General features: G+C 46.6%; 1 protein-coding gene across 2 annotated transcripts; it reads left to right on the top strand.

The window, feature by feature from the left end:
* Nucleotides 1-863: 863 nt before the first annotated feature.
* NOLC1 (nucleolar and coiled-body phosphoprotein 1) lies at nt 864-8,871 on the top strand. 2 transcript variants are annotated; one of them, XM_075533795.1, is made up of 13 exons: nt 864-1,022; nt 3,460-3,515; nt 3,639-3,775; nt 3,883-4,013; nt 4,637-4,805; nt 5,690-5,808; nt 5,928-6,063; nt 6,602-6,730; nt 6,888-6,998; nt 7,099-7,737; nt 7,914-8,014; nt 8,107-8,199; nt 8,333-8,871. In XM_075533795.1, the coding sequence occupies exons 1-13, from the start codon at nt 903-905 to the stop codon at nt 8,489-8,491; spliced, it is 2,100 nt and encodes a 699-aa protein (XP_075389910.1). In that variant the 5' UTR covers nt 864-902; the 3' UTR covers nt 8,492-8,871. The 2 variants fall into 2 exon arrangements, with proteins under 2 accessions (XP_075389910.1, XP_075389911.1); XM_075533796.1 differs by having other exon boundaries at nt 4,640-4,805.
* Nucleotides 8,872-20,274: the final 11,403 nt, after the last annotated feature.

A 20,274-nucleotide genomic window follows, 5' to 3' on the forward strand; every position in this document is an offset into this window, starting at 1 on the left:
CAACCCACAGGTTGAGAACCACTGCGTTCCGGGGAAATGATCATGAGGTAGTTTGGAATTCAGTTTAACGTGTATTTAAGGTATGGCAGAAACTGGAATTTCCTTTGCAGACGTGGCCATTGATAATGAATTTACAAAGCTTTGGGAGGAAACCCTAGTTCTTCACAGACCTCTGATCCAAAAGGTACCTCTGATCCAAAAGGTTTTTCAGGACCAGGGGCTGAAAGATTTCTTGGATTCAGAGATGTTCACCACCATTTTTCCCTCATGGAGCTTACCTAAGACGTAATTAGGACCCGAGTTTTTGGGTTATGAATCTGGGAGGCACGGGGGCCAGTCTTTCGGGGGACCAGCACCACGGGTAACGGGAAGAACCTTTGACCGCAGATGGGAGTTTGGAAACGGGCAATCAACTGAGAAAGGGCTGCCCTGGTGTTGGGGTCTCCAATTGCAACGCGAATGGGAGCTGCTGAGCGTTCTCGTGACCCCGGCGGCCGAGAGCAGGGGAGGTCCAGCGGCCGGTCTACCCCACTCTGGCATTAGCAGCCCAGCTGAAGCGCGGGAAACACTGATCTTAAAAAAAGACCTCTAGCAAAAGGCCAACAACACTAAGGCGCGGGAAACCCGGAGTTTTCCCGCCACGACCGAGGGCGTGACGCCTGACGTCAAGGGCCAGCCCCCACAAAGTGACGGCAGGAGCCCTTACCAAGATGGCCACGCGCGTAGGACCGGAAGGAATTTACGGATTCCGCCTTGACCCAGCCTCCGAGGTGGAGGCGGGACTCTTCCGTGAAACCCGACGCCCGCGCGTTGAGATGACGTCACGCGTGCCGCCCCTTCGCTCTCCTGCGTTCCGGAGTCGCGCTGCGTCGGCAAACGTCGTGACGCGCGTCTCCTGGAGGATGGCGGACGCCGGCTTGCGCCGCGTGGTTCCCAGCGACCTGTACCCCCTCGTGCTCGGCTTCCTACGCGACAACCAACTGTCGGAGGTGGCCGCCAAGTTTGCCAAGGCGACCGGCGCTGTGAGTCCCGGGCTCGGGGCGCGGGCTTTGGTGGGGCCACCACTAACCTCTGGGCCTCGACGTGCTAGGGGTCTGGGTCGGGGGGAAGCGGGGTCTTCCAGTCGGCTCTCTGCGGAGCCTTGGTGCCGCTCCGGGCCGTGCCCCGGGAAGCCCAGCGCGCCGCCGCCGCCGCGTTGGTGAGGCCTGAGGCGGGAGCGGTGCAGCTCGGCACGGGTTCCTGCGGAGCCGTGCAGCGGCTGCAGCGTGGGACCAGCGTGGCCCGAGTCACGTGGGCTGGGCGAGTACGCGGAGGCCAAGTCGTGTCCGAGAGTACTGGCGCCCTCGTTCCTTTTAGGTGGTTTTCTTGGGTTGCAGCAAAACGTGAGTTTACCCATCACGTGTACCCGAGACTGAAAGGCTAGTGAAATTGCTCCAGAGCTTAAACTTCCACCGCAGGTCGAGTCGATTCTGACTCATAGCGACCCAACCGGGTAGAGTGGAACGGCTATAATAACATTGTTTACGAGACCCGACTGCCTCCTTTTTTTCTCCTGCGTTTCAAGCTCCAGCTTTGCAGTTAGTTATGCCCAAACCTGAACCCACTATGCCACCAGGGCTCCTTTCTTGGCAATAAAATGAATGAGAGTAGAGGCAGGGTTTTGCTTCTAGTGAGAGTGCAACGGAAGTTGTTAAGCAACATGCAGGCATAGCAGTGGGCTTGGAGTTTTGGTTTATGGACTGTAGCAAAATTAGGGCTGAGACCTTTTCATTTTGCTACAGTTCTGTATTTCTTGATAGTCATGCAATTTATAGAATCTTTGTTAAAAATCAACAAAAAAGAATCCTTGAGTTTCCAGTTAAATGATAACTATAATGTGGCCATCCCAGTGGCTAATGTTCAGGAGTAAAAACTTGTAGTGATTTGGGATGCTCCAAACCCTTGTGACCTCATACACTTGGGCAGTTTACTTTAAGGTCAACAGTTGGAAACCACCAGCCTCTCTTGGGGAGAAACATAAGGCTTTCTACTCCCATCAGGAGTTACAGTCTTGGAAACCCACAGGGACAATTCTCCCCTGTCCTATGGGGTCTCTGTGAGTCAGAATTGACTCGATGGTGTTTAGAGGAGGACCCATACTAAGGGTTTGGAATCCACATCTCCTGGAAAGCAGAGGAGGCTGGTGAGAAAGCCCATGAAGACAAGCTTGTTCCCTGTAGCAGGATTCTTTAAAAGGAGGTGATTAGGTCAACTTCAAAGAAATACAATTCCCAACAGTCCCTTCAAACCCCTCCCAGCTGAAGGAATTTCTCTGAATTAGAATTCTTTGGTTTTAAGAGACAAAAAGTAGAGTGTTTACTGTGGCTTATGCTAAAATTGTTAAAGGCCTTATCTCTTTCTGTCAACAACAGCTTTCTATCAACAATGAGGTCCTTACTACTGGGAAGAAAACCACCTTAGGGAAAGGAAGTAATATGCCTAGCACCCTACAGTAATTACCTGGCGGGAGGGAGTTTCACTTTATTCTGCTGTCTTTAGTGCCCTGCTGATTCTTGCATCACCTCGCAGTCTGTGTTCCAATTAAGAATCCCTTGAAAGTGCAGTGGTTAAGGTCTTGGTTGCTCCCTCAAATATTGGCTGTTCGAGCTGCTCTACGTGAAAATGATGTGACCGTTGGCTTCAGTAGATCGCAGCCATGGGAATGCTATTTGGGGGAAGGAGTGTTCTACTCTGTCCCCTGTGGTTGCTGTGAATTGGAATATACTACGGGACCATAGGTTTTTGTTAGGTCTTTCTCCCCCCCCCCCCCTTAATCATTATTGACAATTGAGTACTATCTATACTGTGTGAGGCTGCCTCAAAAGTATATGGAAAATTGAGATGAAAAGTATTGGCATTTTTCCATGAATTATTTGAAGCTCCTTGGCTTATTTAACCAATTTTCATTGGGAGTCAAACCACATCAGGTTAACCACCTCCTTGTGTAAAATGACTGTGTCCTTGTTCTGTGGGTGAAGATAAATTCCGAGATTGCTAAAGTATGGAGGATACAGGTTGGTTTATCCCTAAGTCTTACTTGTTTTGTTGTTGAGAAGATACACCTATTCAACAGTTGCTACATAGATCGCCCACTTAGCTATTTCAGCCGCTTCATTCTTGAAGTGGTACAACCATTCTCACCCTGTCTCTCAAAACAGAAGCGAGGGTGCATGTGTTTAAAGGTTTTAATGATCATGAGTGAGCAGGCAGGGGGACAGAAGAAGCCACAGACCATAGGAATAACCCAAGTTTTTGGTATCAATAATTGGGAAGGCCCAGAATAGAAGATTGCCCCCCTCTAATTTGTTCAAGGAGAGGAGAGGGCTTGTCATGATACATTTGGTCACGAAGAGTGCATCATCGGATGTCTCCTTGAGGAAGCAATATAACCCTTGCTTGGCTCTCTCTTTCCTCCTGCAGACCCATCAGGATGCCAATGCCTCTTCCCTCTTGGACATATACAGTTTCTGGCTCAAGTAAGCCCACCCCCCTCCCACTATATGGGCTGTCTCCCTCCCCCTCCCCTGGTCTGGGATTTTGTGTTCCTTCATCTGGGAAGGTCCTAGTCCCCTAGACGTTGGCATCATCTACTTCGGCAGGTCCAACAAGGCTCCAAAGCGGAAGTTACAAGCCAATGGGCCTGTCACTCAGAAGGTGAAAAAGACTTCCTCCAGTGACAGCAGTGAGGACAGCAGCGACGAGGAAGAAGCCCAAGTGCCTCCAGCTAAGAAGGCTGGTAGGCAGAGCAGGGAGCTCGGGGGTGGATGGGGTGCCAGGACAAGGGCTTTGTAACCCTCTCATCCCTCATGGCTCACTCTGACTGGGACCTCTGCTGTTGTTCAGCGATAGCTACCAAGCGGGCCAGTTTGCCCCAGGACCCTAGAAAGGCTGTAGCCAAAGCTTCGGAGAGCAGCAGCAGCAGTGACGAATCCAGTGAAGATGAAGAGGAGGACAAAAAGAAAAAGCCTGTCCAGGTGTGCTGCTCTGAGAGGGGAAGAAACCTGAAATCAAGAGGTGGTGGTGGGTGGGGACAGGTGACTGGTGAGAAAAATTGGGGATGGTGAAAGTATGATGTCTGGAAGGGATGTGTGGAAATAGGTTGGGCTTCTGATCTGGAGAAAACATGCGCACACTGCCCTGGGGACCTGGTCTGGGGCTCCGAGAGTTGACATGTGCTTTGTACATGGGGCATGGGAGCTCTTTGCTGAGTAGGGCCAAGACCAGTGCACCAAGTGGCTCAACTTATTTTTTTGGCATATTGCGCCTGTCATTCTGCTTTGAATTCCCTCTCTCTTGCTCCATTATCTCCTAAAAAAAAAAAAAAGAAAAAAAACTGCCTAGAGAGACTGCTAGCGAGCCTGGTGGTGCTGTTGCTTACGCATTGATTTTGCCTGTTAATACCAAGGTCGGTGGTTCAAACCCCTAGCCACTCCACAGGAGAAAGACGAGGCTGTCAGTTCATATAGGATGCAACAGACCCAGAGAAACCTGACGTAGGGTGGTGGCTGTGAGTCAAAGCTAGTCTGGCAGTGGGGGGTCTGGTTGGGTGTTTCTGTGAGGATCAGCTGATTACTACCTTCCTGTGTGTGCTTTCTAGCAGAAGGGAATTAAGCCCCAAGCTAAGGCAGCCAAAGTTCCACCCAAGAAAGCTGAGAGCTCAAGTTCCGATTCGGATTCAAGCTCTGAGGATGAGGCACCAAAGAACCCGAAGCCAAAGACAACGCCCGTGCCAGCTAAGGCCCCAGTGAAAGTCCTAGCCAAACCAGGTACAGTTTCTGGCCCAAAGAGGCTGCACTTGGGTCCAGCCTGCTGTGGGCACTGGTGCTTTGTAGTAATTGATGCCTTTTTTAAAAAAATCTTTTTATTGGGGCTCATAAGGCTCTTATCACAGTCTGTACATACATCAATTGAGCAAAGCACCCTTATACATTCGTTGCACTCGTCATTCTCATAATTCACCTTCCACTTGGGTTCCTGGAATCAGCTCGGTTTCCCTTTTTTCCCCCATCCCCCTCCCTCCCCAATCCCACCCCTGGTCCCTTGATAGTTTATAAATAATTATTTTATCTTACATTCCCCGGCGTCTCCCCTCACCCACCTCCCCATTACCCATCTCCCAGAGAGGAGGTTACACATAGATCTCCGAGATCGGTTCTCCCTTTCTACAACCCCTTCCCTCCTGGTGTTGCCACTCCCACCGCTGGTGTTGAGGGGTTCGTCTGTCTTAGATTCCCTGTGCCTCCAATGATGCCATTTTTTTACAGGAAGTTTGTTGATGGCCTAAGTCACGGATTTCGTAATTAGTCTAGCACAGCAGTGGTTATGACAGCAAAGAAGAAATGTAGTAGAGAACAAATGTATGAGAATGGCTACTTGGCATCCTTTTAGTTGCATTTCGGAGACAGTTTATGTTCCCACAAATCCCTTTCCACTGGTAGCCCTGACACATCTGTTCGCCATGCTGCTCAGTCCCCTGGCTCCCTTAATTCCATAGGCTGAGAACGAGCTTTTTTCTCCCCTTGGGTAATCTCTCCGGTGATGAGGTGGGTTGTGGAAGCTTCAGAGGGCAGACAAGGTGATCAGTGAACTCCTGAGTTCTGGGCGTGGGGGACTGAGTGTGTTCTTGTCCTCACGCTCGGCTTTCCTCTAGGCACACGAGTTCAAGCTGCACCTAAGGTAGCCAATGGCAAAGCCGCAAGCAGCAGCAGTAGCAGCAGCAGCAGCAGCAGCGATGACTCAGAGGATGAGAAGGCAGCAGCCAGCTCTAAGGTCTCCCGGAACGCTCCAGAGGAGGGGTGCCGGGGTGGGAGACCCACCACTCTGCTCCCTGGGTGGATGGGTTGGGTCAGGACTTTGCAGGGCTGAGTGGTTTTCTTTTTCTGACACAGCCTCTACCGAAAAAGCAACTTGTAGCCAAGGCCCCAGCGAAGGTGGTCTCCACCCCTGCCCGGGACAGTTCCAGCAGTGAGGACTCCTCCAGTGAGGAGGAGGAGGAACAGAAGCAGCCCGTCAAGAAAAAACCAGGTGACTGGACAGGAGTCGCTGCACAACCCTGGCCAGGGTCCAATTGCAGGAGGACCTCTTCATTCTCCATGTGGCCTCCACAGAGCTGCTGGATTGTCCCCAGCTGACTTCCTCCAGAGCAAGGGATCCGAGAGAACAAAGAAGTTGAATTGTCTTGAGATCCGTAGCCCATTCTAACCAACACTGCCAGGGAAGGGGAAATGGCCTCACCTCTAGAAGGGAGCAGGAGCAAAGGATTTGTGGACCTAGTTTTTTACTTATTATTTCTTAAACAGTCTTATTGGCACAGAATCCATATATCACATAATTCAGTGGTTCAGTTACATCAGGAAGAGTGGTATGATCATAACCACCATCCAATTTAGAACCTTGTCTTCTTTCTTGTTCTCCTGGTGATCAGTTTGCTGTTTCCCCAGTCTCCCCTGCCATCACCCCCAAGAAACCATTCATCTGATGACTGCATCTAAGTGCACCCATCCTGGGTTCCACTACTGAATGTGGATCTGGTCTTAAATCACCACCTGTGCTTCTTAAATAGGACCCTACAGCTCAGTGCCTCCGCCTTCGGCTCCTCCACCAAAGAAGTCCCTGGGGACCCAGCTCCCCAAGAAAGCCGCAGAGAAGCAGCAACCCGAGGACAGCAGTGAGGAAAGCAGTGATGAGTCTGGTGAGCCCGAGAGCTGTAATTGACCCCCTAAAATTGGTCTGAGCAGTCAGGCTGGGAGAAATGCTCTGGTCTCTTCTCGCAAAAGTCGGGGTGTGTTGCCACTCATCCAGTCAGGGTGGTGCTCGGGGCCCATTATAATGCCACAGGTTCTCCCCAGATTCTAGCTCTGAGGAAGAGAAGCAGCGCCCAGCAAAAGCAGTCATCTCTAAAGCAGTTGCTAAGCCAGCTCCAGCCAAGAAGGCAGCAGAGAGCTCTTCAGACAGCTCAGGTAAGGAGACCCTCAGCAGCAGGACACCCCGTGGGCAGCAGCTACAGAGACCTGAATCTGCTTTGGGGAGAGCTGTTCATCTTGCTCCCTTTGCGTCTAGACTCCGACAGCTCAGAGGATGAGGCTCCTGCCAAGCCAGTTGGCACCACCAAGACTGCCCCAAGTAAGGCGCCTGCAGTGGCCAAACAGCCTGCCACTAAGTCCTCCACACCTGCCAAGCAGCCTGCCAAGCAGCCTGCCGGCAGTGGCCAAAAGCCTTTGGCCAGAAAGGCAGATAGCAGTTCCAGTGAAGAGGAGAGTAGTTCAAGCGAGGAGGAGGAGGAAAAGGCGAAGATGACGAAGAAGTCTGTAGCCACCCTGAAGCCCAAGGTGGTGGCCAAAGCAGCTCCAGCTCAGCCCGCCAAAGCAGCCCCTCAGGGAGGCGGGGACAGCAGTTCTGATTCCGACAGCTCCAGCAGCGAGGAGGAGGAGGAGACCTCTAAACCCCCAGCTAAAGGGACACTGAAGAAGGCAGCAGTGACCCCTGCCAAGCCAGCCTCTAAGAAGACAGTGGAGGCGGAGAGCAGCAGCAGTTCTTCCTCTGATGACTCCAGTGAGGAGGAGGAGGAGGAGAAACCCAAGGGCAAGGCCACTCCCAAACCACAGACCCCCAAGGCCAATGGCACCTCTGTTCTGACAGTGGACAATGGAAAGGGAGGTGGAGACAATGAAGAGGAAGATGGAGCAGTTTCCAAGCCAGGTCTGTAGCCAGGGGACCTGCCTCTGAGTCTTGCACCCCTTTCCCCCTGAACTGAGGTGGAATACTGTCTTGGGGGTTGGGATAAGGAGAGGAGACCCACCACTAAACCACCAGTTATCGGCCTTCGGGGTGAGCAACTGCTCCCTTGAGGCCACCTCTTTGTCTTGTTGGTTCAGGAAAGAAACGGAAGCAGAGTGACGCTGCCAAGGAGGCAGAGACTCCTCAAGTCAAGAAGCCGAAGCTCCAGACCCCCAACACATTTCCCAAAAGGAAAAAAGTAAGCTGCCCCGGTTTCCTCTGGGAATCCCGGCCTGGCGTCTGCGCTCCATGGCCACTCCCCCTTTCACTTCCCACCTTGTTCTTCTCTAGGGCGAGAGAAGGGCGTCGTCCCCCTTCCGAAGAGTCAGGGAAGAGGAAATTGATGTGGACTCTCGCGTGGCAGACAACTCCTTTGATGCCAAGGTGAGGAGCGGGGAGGAGAACAGCCCTTGGTTCAGGACCGTGGACGCTCTCTGCCGGAGTCAGTGGTAGGAGCAGCAAGGAAGGGCCCCGGTGTTGAGCTTCTTTCTCGTGACCACTTCTCTCTGCCTACCAGCGAGGTGCAGTGGGAGACTGGGGGGAGCGAGCCAATCAAGTTCTGAAGTTCACCAAAGGCAAATCCTTCCGTCATGAGAAAACCAAGAAGAAGAGGGGCAGCTACCGAGGAGGCGCCATCTCCGTCCAGGTCAACTCCATCAAGTTTGACAGCGAGTGACCGGGCCGGGCCGTCTGTTGTGACAGGAGGAGGTGATGCTCCAGGGTCACTCACTTTCCTCAGTGGACCGGAACCCTTCGCTCTCTTCAGGGCAGCGTGATGTGCATACGAAGACTGGGCTGTGGGACACCCTCTCGGGTCCTGTGTGCGCACCTGGTTTTGCCCAGGTCTGAGTCCGTGTTCCGTAGCAGAGCCATGCGGAGGGGCAGCACCACGCTCCTCTTGAAGAGAACTTGTTTCAGCCTCCTCCCCTTTCTGCCTACAGGTGGAAGTCCTCCGACTGGGGGGTTTGTATTGTTTTATATTGAGTCACTTCCTGCGGATTGTTGTAATTTTCAGAGGCGAGTTCCCACAGATTAAATTTTGACTGTTGCCTAAAATGTAATCAAGCCTGTGTTTATAGATTTTTATAATCTGCTTGCAGGAGAATTCTGCCTGTACGTCACCTTTCAACCTGCCTGCCCCCCCTCATCAGAAGGAGGTTGAGAGGCAGCCAGAGAATGACTTGTTTAGATGGGCGTGTACCCCAGGCTTGTTGCGTAGGCATCGTGCACATGTCCTGGGTTCAGGGCTGAAGCTGTCTGTCAGCTTGGACCTCCCTACTTGTTTGGGATAAAACACTGGTTACAGGCAAAATCCTAGTATGAAGTGAATGCCAGGGCTCAGCCTGAATTTTTTCTTGTCTAATTTATCGTAATTATTATAATGTTTGTAACACATTTTTCCCCGTCTGCACCTCTTGAGAACATAAAGCTTTTCTATTGTAGGAAGGCATTTTTTAACCACCACCCCCCCGCCTGTCCCCTTAATAGCATTGAATAATAAGTTAAGTGTCATCATTTATGATTCCTGTGAGAAACTTTTAAAACATTGTGAACCGTAACCCCCTGCAAGAACAGAATAGCATTACTTCATTTGGTATTACTGCCTCGGTTAAGAGTCTCCACAGAATTTGGTTTTATTCACTCCTCAATGGTTGGGAATCTGATAAAAGAACAGGCAGGGTGCGGGGAGGTAGCAACCCAGTCATTTCTTAAAAACCCCAGTTCTTGGTAGGAATTGGGTTCTATTAGGAGCATTTATCAGTCACTTCACTATGTGCTAATGGAGATGGAAATGATCTTTATAAGGTGTATTAGTCGGTCAGACGATTACAGTCGGGCTTGAAGACTCAGGATTAGTGTGTCGGATAGTTGGTTAACCCAAATAATCATTGCCATAGAGTTGAATTCTGATTCCCAGCAACCCTATAGGAGTGCAACACCCCCCCCCCCCCAACAGTTTCCAAGGCTACAGAGCTTTATGGAAGTTGGCTGCCTCAGCTTTCTCTCCTGGATTGACTTAACCATTGAGCCACCAGGTCTTGTGATGGGTACATAGGAACAGTCGAGCTAGTAGGTCGGCAGCATTAAATTGGACAACAAAAAGCAGTCGGCAGAAGCAATGACACCTTGGGAGTGGTTGCTTGTGTCCAGCCCTAAGCTAGTGGCGGTGGTCAGTCCGCACACGGGGAAGGATGCGGCAGCAAGCCTCCTGGAGGCTGGGCTGACCCTGTTGTGGAAAAGACATGTTGGTTTTTGGATCAAATCCCCCCTTCCCCCTTTTATATATCCATGCTGACTAATGTGAAGATCCCCTGGTGTCCATGTAGCTGCCTCTAGGGAGAAAAGGACAGACTGGATGCTGAAGTAGCTACTGAAAGTTCTCTTCCTATCAAATAATAAAGGAGCTGGATTATAATGTGTCTGGGACTGTTCTTGCAAGTGAATCCATGCACCTCCCTTTCACCCAAGCCAGATCAACACTGGTGACGTTTCAGGGGTCGGCATCCAGGCCTGGCGAGGCCACTGCAGAGGTGGCTTGGCAGCTTGCCCCATTGTGTCTTCCAGGCAATATTCCAGCTAGTGCATGGTCTCAACCGAGTTGACTGACTTGCTCTGACCAATATGGTTTTTACATATTTAAAGGAGCCCTGATGGTCTGGGGCTGCTAACCGCAAGGTCAGTAGTTTGAAACCACCAGCCACTCCAAGGGACTAAGGCAATGCTTTCTACTCCTGTAAATGTTTACATGTCCTGGAAACCCACAGGGGCAGTTCTACCCTGTCCTATAGTCACTATGAATTGGAATAATCGACTCTGGCAGCAGGGATTTTTTGGATGTGAACTTAGGTGACACATAATGCCCAAAACATTGTGGGCTTGTTATAGACAATTTGCCAGCCCTTGGTCTAAATCATTGCTGCTTTGCCCTGGCTGCAAATTAGAATGACCTGGAGGAAATTGGTGAAAACCCTCCACTCCCAGGGTCTCATCCTCAAACTTTTGTCTTCTCTGAGGAAGCCTGCTTGTTCATTTTACTTAAAGCAATGTGATTCTACTAAAAACTGGGTCTGAAAATGTCATCCCTCCCATCCCATGCTCATGTTTCCCAACATCGTCGTTATATTTAATCATACGATAATGGAAGTTTTCCTTATCTGAGCCCTGTGGCTGGAGTCTGTCTCTCGGATCTTCTTGGTATACATAGTGCAGAGCCATGACTTGCATACACATCTTAAGTACCCGAAGAAGTGGCATGGAGCCTCCCCCCAAAAAGGAGGGGAATCCAACTCCACAGCTGTCCCATGAGGCAAAGGTCCCACATACCCTCACCCTCCCGCCTTGGCCTTGTGAAGTCAACCTTCTCTCCTGTCGCATTCTGCTCTGTTAGGTTTGTTAAGCCAGTACTTCTAATTAAGGGGCCTTCTTAGGGAAGTTACCAGGTTATAAATTAGGATAAGGATCCATTAAGAATACACTCTACTGCCCCCAGTGTTTCATCAGCCATGCCTCAGGGCTTGTCTAGCGCCTTGGGTGCAGCCATGCTAACCCTGCCCTCTGTCAGGTTTGGGAGGGGCTAGAAAGATGGCAAACCCCAGCTCTGGCCTGTACTTTTAGTGCCTCTATGGGCCTGCGAGGGCCTCCGGTGGGTTTAGTACTGTCTCTGCAGGGGTCTCGTGCACGTTCTCTCGTGGCTCTTCTTAGGTGCTCATTGAGATTGCTCTGTGGAACGGGATACGACTTGCAGCTTCTGGAACGGCTCACTTTATACTCAGCGAAATGGCAAAAATGACCAATCCCCTCCGTTACTTTCCCACTCCTTGGAAAAAAAGAGGAGAGAGCTTCACCACCCTCCCCACCCCAGCATGATGTTTTGGGGGTCAATTTGTCCTCGCAGGACACAAGTCCTTTGTAATGACTGCTCCTCCATTGCAGTCTTTTAAGGTAGAATTTGCAGGACATCAAAAAACTTGGGAAAATTCCTGGGTCTTCATTCTCATTTCCACAAATATTTTGAAGCTCCCTCGTATGCATGGATTTCACTAGAGGAAACATTTCTAAGTCATTGCTGACCCAAAGGAGATAAGCACCTAGCATTTTGATTGCCGTTAGGTGGCATCAAGTTGCTCCCAGTTCATGGTGACCCTCGTGTACAGCAGAGTGAAACTGGGCCTGGGCCAGCCTTGACCATGGTTGCAGCCACTGTGCCAAAATCCTTCTCTTCGCTGCCCTCTCCCAAGTGTGATCTCCAGAAGTGATTATTATGGCCCTCCACCTCTGCAGCAGGAATTCAGAAGCAAGTGTCTCTTGCTAACCCTCTTTTATAGTTGATCTTTGGTCCTTGGGAACCTGAAGATGCTATGACTCCATTTCTAAAAAGTGCAAAGATTATATACCGCATGAGTGTGAACCGAGTTTTTCAGCACATTTTTCATGCAGTTTTTGTGGTAAAATTAGGTGCCTCGGCAGCTATTGGGGTCAGCTTATACTCGAGTATATACGTTGCGATTGACCCTGCCCATATTTCAAATGGATTATTTCTTTTCAATGGTTTGTAAGGGCTCCTAATATATTAAAGAGATTATCCCTTCAGTATAGGTTGCAAATATGTGTTTCTGGTACTGTCACTAAAATGACCTCTAATATACTTATTTTAACTTTTTTCTTTAAGATAGGTGACTAATTTATGAGCTGCTTTTTCATGGTGTAAAGCTCTGACTATGTTTTTGCTTTTGCATTTGCTAAACAACCCTTTCCCAGAAATGGGAGTACCCAGTAGTAAGCAAAGTAAGCACGTGCTTAGGGCATCAATAGAACAGAGCTGCAGTGGTCAAAAGCAAAGACCCATAGATGCTGTGCAGACAGGACACCGGGAAAAACAAGTGCAGTGGAGGGGAACCGGCAGGACCCTAAATCCAACTGGTCACTGCTGTGCCTGAGCAGGAGTTGCGGGAAACTGCCTGCAGTCAGGAGCGGGCCCTCAGGCAGGGCTGTTTAAGCAGGAGCCCTACGGTTGGTTCCCTCCCAATGTAAATGAAACCTGTGTGAGGGGTTTCTGAGAAGATACATCTTGATGGGAGCAGATAGCTCCATCATTTTGCCGAGGAAGGAATGGTTGATGGGGTTGATGGCTTTCAGCCGCCAGCCTTGTGGTTAGCAGCCACCGCAGTCCAACTCACAGCACATCAAGACTCCTTCAGTGGCTTCTTCAAGAAACTCCACTGAAACCAAAACACCATCCTCGCTGCCCCTGAAGCAATGAGACTCACTGGGACACTCGGGGACGGTAGAACCACTCCTGTGAGTGTCCGAGACTAAATGCTTATGGGAGTAGAAAACTGTCTTTCTCCTGTGGAGCAGCTGGTGATTTCAAACTGTTGACCTTGCAGTTAGCTGCCCAACAAGTCGCCACTGCACCCCAAGGACCTTTGTGGGCCCCAGGGGAGTATATTATTTCCAGAAAATGAGGTAGGGGTGGGCTCTTGAGTCTTGACTTTTGCTCCATGCACCAGATAAGCAATTGGATCCAACATAGTGGGGGCTGGATCGGAGATATTGATAACAGGTCCATTTTGAGAAAATGGTCTTTTTTTTTAAACAATTTTATTGGCACTTCATCCCCGCATCATACAATTGAATAGTTCAGTCATATCAACAAGTTATACAGTCATTACCACAACCAATTTTAGAACATTTTCTTTTTCCTTGTATTCATTGTTATTTGTGTAACTTCTTAATTGTGGCAAATACACACAACAAAACGTTCTCCAGTGCAGCAACTTATACAGGTACAATGCGATGCCATTGGCTATACACTTCACGTGGTTCAATCATTGATGATAGCCTTTTCCAAATGATTCCACCCCACATAAACTCAATGTCTCCTAAGCCAACACTCTTCCTCCACCCATGGTAACCCTAGGTCCAATTTGGTTTCTTTTTTTTTTTTTAATCATTTTATTGGGGGCTCATGCAGCTCTCAGCACAATCCATCCATCCATCCATTGTGTCAAACACACTTGTACATTTGTTGTCATGATCATTTTCAAAGCATTTTCTTTCTACTTGAGCCCTTGGTATCAGCTCCCTCCTACCCTTGTGAACCCTTGATAAATTGTAAATTATTATTTTCATATTTTTAAAGAAATTATGTTCATATCTTACACAGTCTGCTGTCTCCCTTGACCCACTTTCTGTTGTTTGTTCCCCAGTGGGTGGGGGGGTTATCCGTCGATTATTGCAAATGGTTCCCCATTATCCCATGATATCACTACTCCCATTAGTGTTCCTGAATTCCGTGTGTTGAGAGCTCTTATCTGTACTGGGGCAGTGGTGCTCAACCTAATGCTGGTGTGCTTCCATGTGGCTTTGTTGCTTCCCTGCTAGTTGGCTGCTCGCTTAACTTCAGGCTTTAAAGATCCCAGATGCTATATCTTTTAATAGCCGGGCATCATCAGCTTTCTTCACCACATTTGCCTATGCGCCAATTTTGACTTCAGTGTTTGTGTTGGGAAGGTGAGCATCACAGAATGCCAGGTTATTAGAGCAAAATGTTCTTGTGTTGAGGGAGTACTTGAGTAGAGACCCAATGTTCATCTGCTACTTTAATACTTAACATATAAATATATGTGCATACACCTATATCCTGATCATTATATATAAATATATTTACATATATACGTGCCTGTATTTATACCCCCAAAATGTCTTTTGCCTCGAGTTCTTTCCTCTATTTCGTTTTCCTCTTGTCCCACTATCATGTTCGACCTTCATTTGGCTCTCAGTAATTCCTCTCAGCTACCTTGCACTTGATCCAACCCCACCAGACATTCTACATCCTCTCGGCTATCAATTTTAGATCGCTTGTTGTTCCCTTGTCCCTGAGTTTTGTTTTTTATTATCTATTGGTATGGGACACCAAACTCTCACTGCCATCGAGTCCCTACCGACTCATAGTGACCCTATTGGACAGGGTAGAACTACCCCTGTGAGTTTCCAAGACTGCTTATGGGAGTAGAAAGCCCATCTTTCTCCTGAGGAGCAGCTGGTGGTTTGAAACAGCAGACCTTGTGATTTCAGCCCAACATGTTATCACTATGCCAACAGGAGTCCATGTGGGACACGGTGCTTTGTATTGTTCTAAATATGTGCATAGTATTGGACCTGTTAAGAGGATTCAAAATTTAATACCATAAGAAATGTTTGTTTTGCAAAAATGAATGTTTCTAAATTTGTCTTTCAAGAAAGTAACAAAGGGCATTTGTCAGAACATTAAATGTAATGTTCTGACAAATACCCTTTGTTACTTTCATATTTCATCAGAATATTTATGTGTCACTCTGTGAGGAAATCAAACAATTCCTTGAGGAAATAAATGAGTATTTAGATAATAAAATCATATATATCAGCTCTTCCATTTCCCTTCAGATTGACTTTCTTTTAAGAAATTGAGGCTGACAGGACTTGCCAAACAACGTCGCTTCTGAAATGGTATCATTGTTCCACCAATACACGCAGAGGACATGCAGATGCTTTGCACATCTCCAAATATGGGAGTTAAACAAGTCCACAAAGAAATAAACATTTTACTAATTTCACATATGAGAATCACATTTTCCTTTTCATTTTGGACCAATCAGGTACAACCTCCCCTTCAGTGCTCTTTGTAGACCACAAAACAACATGCCAGTGGCAGTCTAATCATGTGACGGAGGACTTCTCCTCCGGTCCTAGCCGGTGCAAAGTGAACTAAACTGCATTTCCATTTGCGCATCCCCTAGGAATCACATCATGCTCTTTGCACTTGCTTTCGTCCCCACTGGGCACCAGTAGTCCAGTGAATATACAAGATGCACCATTCAAAGGGGGGACTATGGATGCCCAAGCACTTACCTCTTATTTCAAGCAGAAAAACACCGGCGGAGACCTGCAAAGGGCCTGCCAGTAAACAGTACAACACACAAAATTATTTCCATCTGCCTCATAGGTACTGGTTTGGTGTGTCACCGAAAGTTGTTCCTTTATTTCTAAAACATTTATTTTGTACATACTTTGCATCTTATAAAAGTATTAGGCTTGAATCTGTCTCCTAAATAGAAGATGCTTGCAGTTTTTCTGATCAACCTTGCTTTAGAGACAAAAAGTCCTTTGATACAGAACATGTAGAGAAATGTTGCTTTGACAAAACAAAAGCATTTGTGACATTTTACACTTAATAAAACTTAGCAACCGAGTTTATGTCCACATGTTTAGTTAATAGTTAAGAGGCATATTACACAAGAAAACTTCAAAAAGTTTGTGGGAAAATGGACTGAAAGGACGATGGAATTTTCCCAGGAGCTATTTGAAGTCCCCTTGTAAAATCAGAAAAGTACAGTAGACATGCAACTGCTTTAACCCTTGATTAAGGATAGATCTGATTTAATTTCTTGTCATTTTTGAGGAAGACATTCCATTTATTTGTTAATTCAAATTTGGCTGATACGTAATTTAAGTTTTGCTGGAACATAATCCACATATCATACAATTCAACAGTTCAGGCATATCAAGCAGTTGTATAAACATCACCAGAATCAATAGTAGGCCATGTTCTTCTCTCTTGTACTCCTCATTATTAACTCCCCATTTCTCTACAACTCCCCACCCCCACCCCAAAAGACCATTCACCCAAGTTCTGTCGCTATAGTTACATCCATCTTGGACCGCATACACTGGAAAACATACAAAATCAAAGAAACAAAAAAGCTAACAAAACAAAAAAGCTAACAAAAATAAAATAGAGAAAAACCCCAATCGAAAAGAAATTATAGTTGGGGAGGGAGGGGAAAAAAAAAAAAGAGGACCTGATGCAAAGGGCTTAAGTGGAGAGCAAATGCTTTGAGAATGATTGGGGCAGGGAATGTATGGATGTGCTTTATACAATTGATGTATGTATATGTATGGATTGTGATAAGAGTTGTATGAGTCCCTAATAAAATGTTTAAAAAAAGAAAAGAAATCATAGTGGGGAGGGGAGGGAAAAAAGAGGAGCTGATACCAAGGGCTCCAGGAGAAAGAAAATGTCTCGGAAATGCTCATGGCAAGTGTGGTGAATACAACGGAATGATGGATTGTCATAAGATTTGTAAGAGCTCCCCAATAAAATAATAAAGAAGAAAAATTGAGTAAAATAAGTCAGAAAACCTTTAAAAACTAGAGCGCAACCTTGAAATGGGTCCTGAGGGAGCTCACATGCTAAAGTGTTCAATCATAACCCAGCTACATCTCGCACACGCCACGGTCCAGCGCACTCTGCATGAGAGCAAGGCCAGTTCATCCCTGGTCTGTGGTCAGAGGGTTCCCGGAGGCTTCGCCCATGTGTGCACCCCACACGTGGAACGTGGGTTTCCACTGTCATCCCGTAGCTTTCTGCAAACAGGTGTTCACAATTTCTTTTTGCTTAATATCTTTTTTTTTGTTGCTTAATATCTTAACACTCCCATAATCTTCTTTTTGTAGAATCTTTGCGCTTCTCACTCCTCCTTCCTCCTCTCAAATCCCTGGCTTGTATCTGTGAATATTCTTCTTGTGCTTTTTGATTGGACGTTTTCTTTTTCTTTCCAGTAACAAAAGAGTTTGCAGTTTTGCTACATTGTTTTTCTGGCAGAGGATGGTCAAGGCTGCACTGTTTATTATACTAACGTCTGGTCAAGGTTTGCTTGCTCTTCTGGCAAAGGCTGTCCAACTTGTTCTTCCGGCCGCCTGGGAACATTCCTGATTTGCTTCCTGAGCCTTTCCTCTGCAGGTGGGCTGGGTACCAGTCTGTGAATCAAGATCCCTGAGGTTTGAGCCTTTCTCTCCTTCCAAAGCAATTTCAGGTAACTTTGCTGAATCATTAGCTTTCTCTGGAGCCTTTCCTCTCAGGGATGGTCCCTGCAAAGGCTTTCAGATGGTTAATCGGCCACCTTCTCTCTTTCACTTTCTTATTCTTGACCATGACCAGAGAGAGCTCTTTGCCACATGTCCCCAGACCTGGTGCCTGCTGGCTGCAAGTTTAAGTGGCGTCATGGCAAGCACCAGTCAGAGTGTTTCTTTTGACTACTTCACACTCAAAGAACACATTGTTTTAAATCAAATTCTTATTTACTAATTTAAAAAAATAAGTTTTTGTTAGCAACCAAAAAAGTTTTACTAAGAAGATTTCTTTTCAGTTATTCAAATTTTGGATATAAAAAATTTAAAGTGACAATTTCATATGCGGGTAACATGAAACACTAACAGCTAAGTGGTGTGTAAAATTGAAAAGAAAGATCACAGAAGATAAAAAGGATTGGTGAATCTGTTAAGGCTTTGAATGTGACTAATCAGGACAGATCCATTCCACTGAGCTTTGGAATTTGCTGGGTGGGAATCATACTGGAACCTCCAGAGCTGAAATTGCTCACAGCAATGCAAATCAAGAATAGAATTGGCTCAAAACTCTGTATCCACTTGGTATAGAAAGTGTAACTTGTGTAGAATCTGAAATTGTTGAGTTGACAGACCCTGCTAATAGCAGAAGTATAATAAATCCTTGTTTGGTGGAATAATTTTTCTTCTCAGAATGTAGATTACTGGTTGAAAGAGGACTATGTGATTGTGAGCACCATGGGGGGGCATTTGAAAAATTTTGCTGACGATGTTGAGTTGATAAACAATGTTCTGTGGCCAGAATATATGTCTAGGGCACAAAGCTAATGAAAGTGATCAGAGGGAATAGTTACTATATTCTTCATCAGTCAGTTCTTCTGTCCTAAATCATTTCATTCTCAATTTGCCACAGAAGAATTTAGCAGTTTGTACAACTTGGATACAACTGATCCATATGAAAATAGCTCAGTGCACAGAGGTTATTTGTTGCTGCCATTTTAAAAGCAAAGCCACGGTTTCAGCTCAACTCGTGAATCGGAAACCCAAATTAATAAACACCGAAAAGCCGTCCTTGCTATTGTTACAATGGCTGAACTTTCTTTTCAATGAAGAAACCAAGTGTTTGGGTCCCCACAAAATGGAAACTATGGAGTTTCCTTGAATTTGTTGCTTAAGTTAGTTTTAGTAGGTTACATCTCAACATATGGTAATACAGAAGAGGATGAACCATCATCTTTGTCTAAAAGATTCAAGAGTTAATAAAGTGTGATCCAACTATTTTCAGTGAAATCATATGGTTTGAGATTTTCAAGTTGCCTCTACATTCTAATTGTTGTTTTTCTCTTATCGATCAGTACTGTTCTAAGATATGTACCTTCAACAGAGGTACCTGTTGATAAATCAGGTTGATAAATCAACCTGTCCAGTGATTTATCACATTGACTAGCTTAAAAAGTCATATTGGTGAAGAAGTTGCTAATCAACTTTAGTACATGAAGTTTGCAAAATTGACATTTCTAAGTACATAGGCCAATCCTATGGTAATGTGCCAACATATCAGGGCATTATAACAACATACAACAGGAAACAAATCATAAACAACTAAATACTGAATATTCCTGTCAGACACAGCAGAGTACATTGTTGTCTGGAAGCAGTTTGTTTTTCTACTGTTCAAGTATTTAACACATTTTATTTTTCCCCTGTCTCTACTCACTAGTGGTGAGTTCTTAAAACATCTAGGAAAGGTAATGTTATTAAAATGCCTTTCTAGTACATGCCGTAGCAATGAGTGCACTCTGCTGATTACACCCACAGTCTAGATGCCGTAGACAATGTGCTGAAGACCAGACACAGAAAGGAGAACCCCAAGAGAAGCTGAACACATCACCAACTAAACGCACCCACTCGAGTATGTGTCCATGTATGTTGGTTCTGTGGAATAATACACTGCAGTGTTTTAATCAGAGGAGTCAGGCTGTCCGAGATTCAGGAATAGATTTAAAAGAGGTACAGAGTAGTTACATAATTGGAGAGAAATTTTTGAAAAACAAAACACATACTACCAAGTACTGATTTTCAAGCAATTCACCATTGCAGAAACATTAGAAAGAAGCAAGTCAATGACAAAAATGTTCCAGAAGTATTGAGCGCCAGAGGTCAATTTGGCTTAACTCCATCCTGTCACTGATATACTTGAATCTTCCATGAAAAGGACAAAAGCGTACAAAGTTCTTTCCAATAGGTTTTCTTTAACAATGTAGACATACTTGATGAAAAATTCAGGAAGGCATCCAAAAAATTAGAGTTATCTGCTTATTTGTTATCTGCTCCTGTAAAGATTTACAGCCTCAGAAAATCCTGCACAGCAGTATGTATGTGGCAAACACATGGGTTAATTGAAGGGCAGAGGGATAAATGGCTCCATGAGTCTCACCTTTTGAGTTCTCGGGTCTCTTGCTTGGTGATGGTCGGACCAGGGTGCAGCTGCCTTAGTCCGCTCCCTGCTTGAGCTGGCAAGGCTCACTTCCTGCAAGACATGCCCAAGGGGAAGCCACATGGACCTACCCTGGA

This window comes from Tenrec ecaudatus, chromosome 16 (assembly GCF_050624435.1).
Source record: "Tenrec ecaudatus isolate mTenEca1 chromosome 16, mTenEca1.hap1, whole genome shotgun sequence".
Taxonomy (NCBI): Eukaryota; Metazoa; Chordata; class Mammalia; order Afrosoricida; family Tenrecidae; genus Tenrec; species Tenrec ecaudatus.

Coding starts and splice junctions, on each gene's coding strand:
- NOLC1 (XM_075533795.1), top strand. CDS start 903: ATGGCGGACGCCGGCTTGCGCCGCGTGGTTCCCAGCGACCTGTACCCC. Junction 6,064..6,601: donor GCCCGTCAAGAAAAAACCAG/GTGACTGGACAG, acceptor CTTCTTAAATAG/GACCCTACAGCTCAGTGCCT. Junction 7,738..7,913: donor TGGAGCAGTTTCCAAGCCAG/GTCTGTAGCCAG, acceptor TTGTTGGTTCAG/GAAAGAAACGGAAGCAGAGT.